Below are 13,587 nucleotides of genomic sequence, written 5' to 3'. Positions count from 1 at the left end.
AACTCAAGCGGCAAGTAAGATCTTCTCAACCATAGCTCTCCTCCTGCTCAGAACAAGAAGCGGCCGATGGCCTTGCGCTGGGGAAACCAACAGCAATGTTGCTTTTCCCGGTAATAACATGGTTTGTGTTCACCCTCGTGTCTGTTTTGCAAGCATTTTTTTACGTGTGTCTGTGCATTTTTCTCCTGGAAGGAAAGGAGATGCTCTAATCATCTAAAAAGAAACCGATTTTGACTGCCTAAAGCTAACTTTTTAGGGCTTTACGGAGAGTAGAGGATTAGGAGTTACTGAATGAAATGGCAGTGAAGGTGCAGACCAGCGAAGAAGACAGACCAGCGAAACCTTTCTGTTGTGCTCGTTGGGCAGTAGGCTACACTTTCCCTGGGACTGCTCCAGTATGGCCTTTTCCAAACTTGCAGAAATACACTTCCTGAGGTATTTAGGGAACACGTACCCCCATGCAACTTCTGTACAAGTAGGGCTCCATATAGGTTCATAGGGAGGCCTCCGGTAAGAGCAGTCTCTTTTGCATTTCTAGCCCGGTGTGGATTTGACCTCCATCTTTTGTAATAATAGTCTTCTGCTATATTAACAATGATGCAGCCAGACCCCACTGAATGGGTAGCATCAAGCTTTCCACTTATCTACATGATTGAGTTGACTGTGTGTTTCAAGGTTAACATAAATGTGGCTTTTTGTGTGTGCATGTGTGAATTAAGACTACCAATTAGTTTTGGAAACACACTTGAAAAACACAAAGCAAACCAGAACCTGCATAAATAATATTTTTACGGTATCTACCCATATGTCGTGTGACTACAAACATTTCTTAGCCGCACACCACTGAGCGGAAAGAATCGATGACAGAATAGCAGCCAATGTGCCTGCGCTCAAGGTTTTGAATGTAATACTGTTAATTCCACTGAAGTTATATACAGTGACCAAAGCTTTGACAGGATTAGACCTTCAGTACACAGATTATTATAAAAGACCTAGTCTGGTAAAGTGCTGAGTGACTCTTGCAGGAACGACAGAAACGGCGTTCCCGAGAACACCAAAGGACTGGGTCACTCCGTAAGTTATGTTTCACTAAACATGCTGCAGAACAGCTGGACACATTTAGACACTGTACTTGAAACATACAATCTCTATCCAAAAAAAAGTATTCGTTTGGGTGTCATGTCTGGCAGAGTTCTCGTGATATGTTTGCAAATACAAAAATGTTAAATCCCTGATATTTTTCATGCCAACAGACGGCAAACTCAGTTGGCGCCTTCTCTGCATGTCTATATTTCAGTTTGGAACTAGTGAAATAAAGATAGCTTTATAGGGTTTGAATACTGCTAGATTTCTGTACGTGCCCTCATATTAAAGCAATAAAGATGTTTGCCTCATAAAGTTGTAGCAATGTATTGAAATGTAAAAAGCAAAGGGGGGCAGAACGAGGGGAGGAAAAAAATTAAAACACAACACTAAACCAAACCTACAGGAAAGTTTGGCAGCATATTTCTTCATAATTTAAACCAATACTGAATATTTACCCTCCTATCTCCAGCTTTTTCTTCTGCATTTGTTCGCATCAATTTTTTAAATTTATGTTTCAAGTTGTTCCATTTACTACTTTTAATAATAACACATTCCACAAAACCAAACAGTATAGACAGAATAGTCACTATTTTAAATGCCCGATAATTGACTCTTATAAAAGCATGTAAGTTAATACGTACATACAAGTTGATATAGAATACGAGAAAAGATAATAAACACTACAGATTCAAGTTGCCTTACGGGCAGCTGATAATGAAACCTTCTATTTTTATCTGATTTTGTTCATCAGTTCATAACTCTTTCATCCTGCATTACCTAATGGATTTATTGTCCAGTTCCGTTTAGTTGATTCCTGCAGTTCTGAAGTTATTGTAACATCTAATGGAAATCTGATTGAGATAAAAGAGTGGTATTTTTTGTTTTGCAATAAAGAAAGTGTTCTTTCTGCAAGGATGAATGGAAATGTAAAGGCGTAAGGACAGACTCCTTCTGAAACGTAATGTATAAAAAAAGAGAGAGTCGGGAGTTAGACCGTTAGTATGTGTTGTTCTAATGTCTGAAGAAGTGCAAAAAGTTTGACCCACACAGCTGCTGCTTGAGGTCACTGTGGTACCTTCCCAACACTTGAACATGTACATATATATATATATACATATACAAAAAAAGAGAGAGCTTAATACTACCATGTCACTTGTAAGTCAATCATCATTAATAGTTTCAAAGCACAAAGAGCTTGCAGTGCTGTCAGTTCTCCCGAAGCTCTACATAAAGTGAGCATGCTGCCTGCCCGCCATGCAGGTTCACTACACTTGAAGGTCTGGTTGAAAAAACTATCAATTTCAATGCAGTCAACATGCCTTATCCCGTATTAGACTGCTGTTTTCTTGTGACACAAAGCATCGCTCCTCATTCTAAATACAAAGCTTTACAACACGTCCTCAAGCAGTCGTAGGCTCTGCAGCCACACTGCCTTGGATTTACACCATTTTTACCAGTTCCGTGGACTAAAGCATCACAAACTATAGCACAATATAGTTTATCAAGACATCCAACTTCACTTCTTTTGCCTTCAATAACCAGCTGATAGTTTAATCATTTTAGGAGATATTTACTGTTCCTACCATTCTTTTTCCAGTAAAAAGCACATTTGAGCAAGCAGGCTTTGGCTGTCAGTAGATCCTAACGGGATGGGGCCGACAGTGTCCTGATATTCTGCATTGACTGGAAGAAATTAAAAGGCTTACTAAAAAAAGGGAGACCCAGTTGCCTCATGAGCCTCACTCACCCTGCTAAAATACCATCCCCCAAAGGAGCACTTGGGGAAAGGTGCGGAGATTCACAGTCCCTTACCTTCTTCTAGAACTTGCCGTTTTTGTGCTGGGCAGGTAGAAAACCCCACAGTTCATTCAGCTTTCTTCACAGCTATATCATCATTCCAGATATGTCTGACAGATTTTTAGTGTCTATTTTTAGAAGTGCCAAAGTAGGAAACTGGTTTTTTTCCGCTTTGTAAATTTAAGTGACTAATGCCCCCCACTCACCAAAACACATAACCGTACACTTAAATTCAGGTGTGTTAGTATCAAAGTAGTGGAGTTTTCTGATGTGAAATCCTGGCTCCATTCAAAAGTGAGCTTTGCCTTTAGCACACGCAAGGTTTCCTCTCCCACTGTACAGAATTAAATGCACACTGGCACCCTTGCAGGATCACACTCTACGACCAAAAACCCACAATCGTGGCAGAGGAATCTGAAGTATATCTATCATGATTTATGTAAGGCAGCATTTGCTCTGGCTCGCTTGCTAAAAATAAAAAATAGCTATTATAGATCTGAGAGAGTGCAGAAGGAAGAAGGACTTTTAAAAGCCTGCGGTAATCTGTTTCAGTTTTAGGCTTTCATATCCTATTTGCTATAAAATAATGTTCAATCAACCAATTCTTCTCTAGTCCAAGAAGCAGCTTCTGAGGAAACAAAGAAAGAAAGAAAGAAAGAAAGAAAGAAAGAAAAAAGAAAACAGAGAAAGGAAAAGAAAGAAAGAAAAAGAAAGAAAGAAAGAAAGAAAAGATTACTTGGCTTTCAGTTAGGGTTTCGTAATCCACTGGATTTTATTGGTTTAGTAAAACTATGTTCTTCTATCATAAATGAAAGATTTGACTCATTCCTTTGAGACTTGTTTCTTCTGCTGTTTGGTCAATTATTTTGTTTCATTTTTTGTTGAAAAGAAAGATAAAAGGAAACATAGGTTCAAGTACAAAATAACTTTTCTGTTAAATGACTGTTAAGTTTTCACAAATGTTTTCTTTTGTTCATATATTTGAAGGGCCCCTTTTTCTAGTACTTGAAGGTTTGCTGAGCACAGGTAATTTTCAGTACAAAGTTGAGATTACTTTTTTTCTATGTATTGAGCACAGCAAGAAGCCCCAATGATTTCAGTATGTGTAGTATTGAATGATTATATTCATCATTAAACAACAAAATATTCAGTAGCCATTTTCCAAATGTGATTTCTGATTTTTGATTTGATGTATAATTGTATGTCTATTTAGTAATATGCACACCTTCCAGGCAAGTAGTATAGCCCTAAAATTCAGAATTCTGTGTAGAAAATAACTCACGTTCCAAACAAGAGGTCTGTTACTGTCTTCTGTAGGTCCAAGATTTCAAAATGATGGATATTTAATATCTAATATACAATGAATATTGCATCTTTAATGTTGTTGGCATTGACATTAATAGAATTTTAACTGCTAAAGTTGTCTATTTATAATGTTTATAAGAACATTTTAGAAGCAACTCTGCATATATGGTAGTAAAGTGTCTACTACTTTATCCCACCATATATATGACTTTTTCCAGTTTGCATCATTCACAAGGTGTTAGGATAAAATGATGCAACTCTGTACTAGTGATACTGCAGATTTTTTTTTTAATAACAGAGATTGAAGAATATCAGCATGATGAAAATTTTTGTCTATTAAAATAGTATTTTGAAAGGATATTTTTAAAAAAGGTCTCGATAAACTGCTCAAAAGACACGTTTTGCAATATAAATTAATAAATAATAAGAACGACAAGTACGCTTCCACCACACCATAAGGCTAAGACCAATGGCAGCTGTCTTTTTTTTTTAAATGAACATTCCTTCGCTGTGTTTGCTGCTGTCCTCTGAAGCGTGCAAGACACAGTGTATCACAAAAAGTATAACCACAAGCAGGGCTGACCAGTCTCACTCCTTCACCTAAGCTAAGCTACATTCATTGTAAGAACACATTTGTTAAATTCTGGCCCTGTTAAAAATCAGTGGGATTTTTGTCACCAATTTCTTCCAGGTGAAACCTCACTTAGCATTTACAATTTTAAATCATTTCTTTTAATAACTTTTTTGGTGATTCAACTACTTCAGATACACGCAAGAGCAGACCGCACGTATCCAACACATCAGGCTACTTCTGAATTCCCATTTTCACTAAATACAGCCCAGGAGCACATACCCAATCGGCAAAGATCCCACACACAGAGTTTTCAGATGCCTTTTTGCTGTGCCCATCTATGCAATCACAGCAAATTCGCACGGCTAAAGGTGACGCGATTGCACTGCTGATTAATTGGCAGGACACTTTTTTCTGAGGGGTGGCTGTGCACTGCGTCGCTAATAGCTGTATCCTGCCACCAGCAGCACTTGAGAAATGGTAAGGCATTTCTGTAAGGCTTTAAAGCCTACTAAAAAAAACTCAAAGCTTTTCATTTACTAAAAGCTTATAGTTCTTCACACATGGAAGGAAAACGCTGCTATGGCCATTGCATAGGCTGAGGAAGCAGACATAAAAGGGACAGGGCACAGGTTTGAGGCAGACCGTAAGACTGGTTCAGTGCCCAACCATGCACTGATGTAATGAAGTAGCCCCAAGCACTGTTTATCAAACTTCTCTAACACCACACTATTTTTGTTAGAAACCTTATTAGTGGCATATGCAAGTATTTATATTTAAAAAATATGACTTTCCTTTCGCGTCCTTTCAAGTTGAATTCTTAAGTGTATTAGAAAAAGGACACAGGATAGCAGAGTAAAAGTAGGGACTGAACGCAAACCCACCAAACCTACATTTTCCTGATGGATTTTAAAATGCTTGTTCTAGCAGATTTAATTTGCTTCATTTTCCAGGATTAGGAAAACTGCTTGGATAGAATTCGCTTTACCCTACTGAAAGAAACATGCTGCAGACACCATTCATACTCCAATGCGGCATGGTATTTGCCAAAAGCAACGATCTTGCAAGCAGTATCGGATTAGTAGCAGAGAGCAGCAAAGAAAATGTTGTCACCTTCCCTTGAATTTCAAGATGCAGAGCGCAATCCTGCTCTTGAGGAATTCAAAGGTACAGCATATCGAGTCATCACATCACTGAAAAATGAACATTTCCAAACAGTGAGCTATATTCAGTTTAACGGGCTCAATTAAAAATACTTATTAAATAATTGGCACCTCTACAAAGGGCAACAAATCTGACCAAAAAAAAAAAATCCAGGATCTGATTGCTTACTGTGCAAAATACTGGAAAAGTTACACTAAATATGTTAGGATAAATTTTATCCTAGGATGCTGAAACCAATTAAATTAGAATTCAATTTATGTACATGATGCTGGATTAGGAATGCTCAAACTATCAAGCAAAGCTAATATTTTATCAGTAAGTATCTGCAAGAATTACAGATCATTGTTGTGTCCCCACTATCCAACAGTAGTTTAAAAATACTAAAAGAAAACTACAATCATGACTTCTGCAATAAACTTTAATGAAATTTTCAGTTTTCCAAGTATTGCCAACATTTTTGGATCTTTCATCCACATGTGTGTGTAACTCGTTCTGCATTTGGTTCTAGTACCACACTTCTTGCTCAGTCACTTTGCTTTGAAGACAGGGATCCTTGATAGGTTATCCTAAACAATACTTAAATAGCTTAATACTATATAATAAAAAAATTACATGCAATTACATTTCTATGTCAGAGATTGAAAGTAGGGTAACAGAATTAGGCTCCAATAGCTTAAATAACCTTAAGCACTTAAGTAGTTCCACTAAAGTCAACAGAACTTCTCACATAAACATTTGTGCTCCAATGTACTGCTGGATTGGGACTGCAATGTTTCTAAACGGAGCGGGGGGGGGGGGGGGGGAGAGCATAAATCATAGTAAATGATATATAAACTGACAGAAATATATAGTTAGAGAGTATACCTATTCCTATCCCCAGAAAATCACTCTTTAGCTATGAGTAAAGAATTCTAAGAATATATCAGTAAAATTGAAATACTAGTGCTCAAAATTTTATCAATTACATTCCCTGATAGCAAAGTGGACATGTTATTGTAAATTTTGATCTATTAAACAATCCAGACAATAGCCCACTAGGTAACCCAAGATTTGCTAAGCAATCAGCCTTATTAGTTTTCTCCTAAAAATGTGATTATTATTCATCACATTTGGAACTGGTTTCATATTTGTAATCTTTAAGTTTTTTTAATGTTAGGTGATGCTTTCATACTGGATACCAAGCAAATTAACTTTTTCAAGAAAAACTGTGCTTTATTATGTATTTTTTCTTGCTTCCGTTAACAACCATGCTGAAAAGCACCGACATATTGATGAATCAGTTACACAGCTCTTTTTGACTACAAGTGTGCAGCTCATTTTTCTTACTGATGTGTTTCAGAAACCAATCAGAAGTCCTCAAAACCAATGGTTTCACAGCATTTATAATCATTTATCAGAATGATCTGCTTTTAGTGACCATTTCAAACAAGTGCACATGCTTTATGATATTTAGATGTGTTTAAAATAAATTTGCTGGAGATGTAACTTTTTATTGCTCACATTTTGAGAATAGGTAGGTTATAAAAGATGTTCAAACATTAGAAAAAAGAGTATTGCTTTCTTTCCATGTGATTTGTCAATGAAAAAAAAAGCAGTATAACAGCTATTGAAACACTGGATTCCTGAATTGCTTTTGTAGGTTTGACAGTGGTGTTTCTACATGATAGTATTGTAAATACAGTTAAAAAAAAAAGAAAAAAGAATAGATGTTATTACCTACTAGCCTTTCACTGGAAAAGTGCATGATATAAAAACATTTTTCCATGTCAAACAAAAAAAAAGAAAAGCTTCTCATGCCTGAGGGTATGTTTAATTACATTAAACTTTTAAGTCACTGGAGTCAAATTTACTTTTAACACACATTTATGTATTGTAATTAAATGTTCAAACAGTTGTAGTGCTTATCAGAACTCCTTAAATAGTACTCACCCTCCCCCTAACCTTTCCAGCACGGCACTGAAATTTTTTGCCATAGCATTTTAGGCCTCCTCAGGGTTACCAGATTCACTTTCTTTTAGTATTTCTCAGTAAACCTAGAACATACTTTCTATATGTGCATTAACATGCTTTTCTTCTGACTAAAGTTTTAAGAAAATTTGGATCTCAGTATGCCAACTCAGACAATTGTAGCAGTAATTTTGAATTTGATGTGTTCTACATTGCCTGAGAATCATGACCTACTCAATAAAAAACAGAAATAAAATGGCCTCAAAAGTTACAGGCAACTAATGAGAGGGGAAGGCATTAGAAAAATCCAAGATACTCCATACAGAACAACTCACAGCACAAAGCAACAAAGCCCTCCAAGAATATGTTTTTTATACACTCAACATGGTTTTCATCCACACCTCATTAGCACACAGATAATTCTGACCATTACGGCACTTTAAAATAAGTGAATTTATTTGCAACCTATCCTCAGATTTCGTATCATCTTTTTTACTACTGCAGCCTGGACAGACGCAGAGCTTGAGTTACAAAGGCAAGGTCGTCAGCGATGCTATGCGCTGCAACATGTTAACATCTAAAGCCCCGTGTGCCCCCGTCCCCAGCTCGCCTGCTCACCGGTTTGCTGACCCACTTCTGGGCCTACGCAGGTTGAAAGGAATGTCCTGAAGATAATGAGCGAGCGGCTGCGCAGTATGCAGACGATGACAGCTGCAGCATATAGGAGTCGATGCCTAAGTAAGTACTATTTCCCAGGCCTTTATAGCAAGAACGGTGGACAATTTCCCACTGCTCTGTAGCAGCCTATTCAGTATCTTCAAAGGGGACTTCCCCAACTGCCTAAAACCTGAGTGAGGGCAGAAGAAAACTCTAAGTCAGACAGCTTGTATGAAACTACTGCAAAAGCACATTTCATCTTGGTTTCTCGGTCCCACACAAAACTGTAACAAAGCATATCGCAAATGCCATTTCTGCCTTCCCATTCCCCTGCAATGTGATCTTCAGGAAAGAAAAGAGCAAGCTTAGCCACAGACAGTCCATCGACCAAAACTCTACTTGCCCTCTGGATTGCCTTCAACAGATAGCTAAAAATATTACACTCCCGCCATCATAATAAATGAGCAAAATCATATATCTCTGCTGGTAAATTTAAAGTGTAACTATACAGTTAAGCAGCAGTTACTGTTTTCAGAGGTAAACGATACAAGTGATTTTCATGTTTTTCTTCCTTTAAACTATCTATAAAGTCAGCTTTAGGAATCAACGTTCTCGATCTCAAGCACTCAGGAATGAAAGCAAAGCAGCACAAGTAAGGGGGAGCCTAAGGTTAATTCAGTTCTGAAAAGTGGAGCAGAGTCAGCGTTCGAGAAAACCCTGAACATTGTGTGGCTTTGTGTGATGTGCTTAAGAAGAGGAAATATATCTGTAAATAAGCAATAGTATTAATAATTGTCCCAGAATGCTGGCACTGTAACTAAAACAATCTTTTTCCTTCTTAGCCTACTGAAGTAATTCCAAGTGTGATGATTATGTCTCAAAAGTGGGGAGAGGGAGGGTGAGATCCTTTAAAGTTCGGTAATTTGTTTAAAAAATGGATTAATGGGAAAAGTAGGAGATTTCTTCAAATGAGGAGCGGTTATGGATGACAAATACAGAAACACACCAACTGAAAAACAGTTCTTGCTGCCATACGTTGGGAGGACATTAAGTATCTAGCACTACTGTTGAGGTTTAATAAAGGGGTGGGGTTAAATGTTCAGTCCAAAAGTCAGGTTTTTCCTGAAGAAGAAACAAAGATTCTTCAGCTACTCAGTTGTCATCAAAAGATACCTACTTTTAGTTTGAGAGACTCCTAATCGTGTGAATGGACACAATATTTTTCCTTAAGGGAAGAGAGGATGAAATAGTTACCTGCCTTGATCTTCAGAAAGTCTCAGAAAGTGAAGTCTGGAGGACAGTGCAATATAAGCATAATCACAACTAAAGGCTCAAACTCTTGTCCACTAAATCCAATGGAAAACTCCAGTGGCTTCAGGATGAGGTCTGGGACATTCCCCACTGCTTTTTGCATTGCAAAATGAAATAAACAGAAAGCAATGCAGAAATTTCCCTGACAGTGAAAGGGATCAATAGCCTTTTTTCCTTTAGCCTTAAACAGACTGACAAAAGATAATAAACCCTTACACAAACAGGCATCCAGTTATTTTCCAGTAGCAATGGGACACAAATTTTAGTACTGCTCATAGACCTCACAGAATCAAAAAATTCCTTTTATTTCATAAAATGTAGTGAAGATGCAACAATCGATTTTGCCACAAATGTTTTGCAAAAATATGGCTTTCACTCTCAGAAGTTTTCAGCCCATATACCAGCTACATATGATAAAATAAAGTTAAACCCATCCCGAATCACCGTAAACGTTTCCCAGTGTAATGGGTGATGAACAAAATGATGGTATCCTTGAGGGGTCTTTTTTAAAGCAGCTTCTGTTGCTTACTGCTTCACCAAGCTCATAATATTTCAGGTGAAAGAGGTCACGGTTTCAACTGTGAACTTCGTAAGTATCTCGAAAATCCTTTCACTTTCTCTTCCTTGGGAACAACCAAACAATTCGCTACACCCGCTCCTGAGTTTTCAAAACACTGAGTTTTCAAAATGCTCTTTTTCAAGAGCCCACTGCCTGCCTCAGCCCGGTTTTGGGGGGCCTTCGGGCCGTGCATGCTCTGAGGGAAGCGCCACTGCCCCGCAGAAAGCCTTTTCTCGGGGGGGCTCTGACAGGCTTTGCCATGCTAAAAGCAGCGATGGGGGCAGGTTTTTGCACGCCTCGAGATGCCTCATCATCACCCTGCAACGGTTTCGCTCGTCTCTAAATAAAACGCCGTGGTGTGTTGGAAAGTCAGACAGCTCCTGCCTTACCCCCCGCCCCCGGCGCTGGCGCACGGGGCTGAGAGGCTCCCGGGGAGGCCGGTTCCCCCGTTTGGCCGCGGGACGCCCGGCTCGGCCCCCGTGGGGCGGCGGACGCCGGGCCGCGGCCGAGCCCGGCCGGGCCGCGCATCTCCCGCGCCCGCGCTGGGGGCGAAGCGCCCGGCGTTGTGCCGCCGCCTCGGAGCGGGGGAAGGGGCGGGGGGGAAGCGAGCGCGCTGTACTCTGAATTTTGGAGCAGAGGCGGCGTATCGGGCGGGGAGGGGAGGGGGGACACGGCACCAGATGCTAAAATCCTCATCAAAACTACAAACGTTTCTCCCCTGGACTGTACGAAACTCTCTTCCCCCCCCCGCAATTTCATGCTCTATCACGTGCTGGACTTTTCCTTTTTATTTTCGCCCCGCAGCCCTAATAAAGCCTGCTTTAATGACGGGGATCCCGAGCGCGCGTCTGCGCGAAGGCGCGACCCGGCAGCCCGGCGTCAGCGGGCGGCGGGCGCAGCGCGGAGCAGCGCGGAGCAGCGCAGCGGCCGGGCCGGGCCGGGGCTGCCCGCGGCGGCGGCGGCGGCGGCGGCGGGGACCCGCGGCCCAGCACCCTCCGCCCCGGGGTCCCGCCCGCCGGGGAAAGCGCGAGCCGTTACCTGAGCTGTCGCTTTTCCTTTTGCCGGACCTCTTCTCTGTTTCCACCGGCGACAGAGCCTGCCTGCCATAGTCCCCTGGCGCACACGCTGCCCCCGTGGGGGTGTTAGTGCCCAGGCTGGAAGAGTTTGAACACAGCACGGGGGGGCTGCTGCCCAGCTCCGGGGGTCCTCCTGAGTCGGGCTGGAGGCAGAGGCTGTGCCTGGCCGCGGCGGGAGGAGACGACATCTGAGGAATGTGCCAGTTCGTCTGCAAAGCCTGGTGCTGCTGTTGCTGGTGGTGGTGGTGGTGATGGTGGTGGTGGTGGTGGTGCCCCCTATGATGCTGGCTGGCAAACATGCCCTCCTCATTGGGGTATCCCGCTATTATGCAAGAGGAAGAAGAAGAAGACAGATCAGGGTAGGACATGTGGTCAGATCTTCCATGCAGGGCAAGAGAAGACTGGGAGAAAGGGTGCAAGCTCTGCGCGGTGGCATGGGGGCTGCGCAGGCAGCCAAAGAGTGTGTGATCCATGGCATGCAAGTCTCAGGTTCCAGGCAGGAGAGTTTAGGAAAGATCCAACTTCACCACCCTTTGTCAACTTTCACTGTAAACAGATCGGGGTTGGGATTTTTTTTCCAAAACGGCAACGACAGACTTTGCAGCCCGCAGCTGAGCTCAGATAATCCAGGTCTTTAGCCCTAGTGGCCAGTCTCCGCTGCATAAACACTCGGACCTAGATGAGCCTTTCTCAGAGCTGCTCGGATGTCAAGAAGTGGGAGAGGTTGAAGCCAATAGAAGGTGGTCCCAGAGAACTGCTCGAAGGGGGAAACAGCTCTCGGAGGTTATAAATACAGTAGTGTGTAATGTGAGCTGGGGGCTGGCTTAGGAGCACGGCGCTGACCACATGCAAACTCCCTCCAAAACGCCAGCGCCGTCCCCGCGCCCAGCCGCTCCGTCAGCGGGCGGCAGCGCTGCGCGTCCGCGCCCCGGGCGCCCGCGGCAGCCGCGGGGGGAGCGCGAGGGGCAGCGCGGGGCCGGCTCCGCGGGAGCGCAGCCCGCCTCCGCCTGCCCCCGGGCGGGCCGCGGGGAGCGCGCCTCGGCGCCGCGGCGGGGCGGGGGGGGGGGGAGGTGAGGAGCGCGGCCGCGGCGCCCCCGCAGCTGCGCGGCCCCACGCGCGGCCATCACCGCCCCGTCGGGGCGCTCGCGGGTGCCACCGCCCCCTGGAAAGCGAGCGGAGGAGCGCGATAAGCACGTGAAACACAGTCCGCGGGGGCTACTCCGAGGGGGCGGGAGGGGCCTAAAGGGGCCGGCGAGGCCCCTCACCTGCGCTCCCAGGTGGGCGGGCGCCCGCCGCCCCCGCGGGAGCCGCGCAGCCCCCGAGGGGCCTGTGCGGTGCCCGGCCGCACCGCCGCGCTTGTCCTCGGGCGTCCCGCAGCGGGTCACCGGCGCTTAGCGAGCTGCGCAAGGCGGTGGAGGAAAGAGGGTTTCCTTCTTTGCCCCCTGCCCCTCCAAAACAAGAACACACATTATTTTTATTCTCTGCACCTTCGTTTTCTTCGTCGCGGTCTTTAGTGACTCGAGTGGGACAGGCTAGGGAGCCGGGCTTGCCTTTTTTTTTAAAAAAACATACTCCTAGTAGAATTAACAGGAGCCACGAAGAAGGCAGTTACCTGGTCTAAATGAGGATAACGTGTTTACTGATCACTGACCAAGAGGTGCCCACTGCAAAAATATTTCGTTGCTTAGCCCTTCCTCCTCGCTCTACCTTCCTCCTCCTCCTCCCCCCAAATCAAAATTCAAAACAAAACAAAACCATAACGCGCCTGCAATTCAAGTCTAAATTCTTGGGTCCATGTGTAAAAGATAAAATGAATTTCAGTTGCTACTGGAAAAAATCAGGAATTGTATGAGATTTGCAAGAGCTAGTTTCTTAAACGGAAATTGAGTCCTATTTTGTGGGAAATTAGTTTTGCAGACTTTCTGAAAAAAAAAATCTAAAACTTTTGTTCAGCAGCTGCTCCACTTTTCCCTGCAGTTTCAGACTGAGCTGGAACCTGCAGCAGTCTTTCGACGGTAAGATTTTCCCCCCTTTTCTGAGATCTAATGCTTTTTAAAAATTGTCTTTAGATTTAGCTGTAACAACGCGGTCTTTAAAAAGAGCGCGGCGTCCAA

The 13,587-nt window shown here is 42.9% G+C and overlaps 1 protein-coding gene and 1 long non-coding RNA gene across 4 annotated transcripts in view; one reads left to right on the top strand and one right to left on the bottom strand.

Annotated features, from left to right (window-relative positions):
• Window positions 1–12,264, bottom strand: part of MEOX2 (mesenchyme homeobox 2) — a 56,212-nt gene extending 43,948 nt beyond the window's left edge. Inside the window, exon 1 of the mRNA XM_026105143.2 lies at window positions 11,436–12,264. Coding sequence (XP_025960928.1) covers window positions 11,436–11,946 — 511 coding nt within the window. The 5' untranslated portion in view covers window positions 11,947–12,264. The remainder of the gene's footprint in view (window positions 1–11,435) is intronic.
• A 1,013-nt stretch (window positions 12,265–13,277) lies between these two features.
• Window positions 13,278–13,587, top strand: part of LOC112986054 (uncharacterized) — a 38,588-nt gene continuing 38,278 nt past the window's right edge. For all 3 annotated transcript variants that reach the window (XR_003259910.2, XR_010387655.1, XR_010387654.1), the window contains exon 1: window positions 13,278–13,488. This is a non-coding gene — a long non-coding RNA (uncharacterized LOC112986054). The remainder of the gene's footprint in view (window positions 13,489–13,587) is intronic.

This window comes from Dromaius novaehollandiae, chromosome 2 (assembly GCF_036370855.1).
Source record: "Dromaius novaehollandiae isolate bDroNov1 chromosome 2, bDroNov1.hap1, whole genome shotgun sequence".
Lineage (NCBI taxonomy): Eukaryota > Metazoa > Chordata > Aves > Casuariiformes > Dromaiidae > Dromaius > Dromaius novaehollandiae.
Note: the sequence above shows the minus strand (reverse complement) of the source record. Positions and strands in the feature narration are given on the sequence as shown.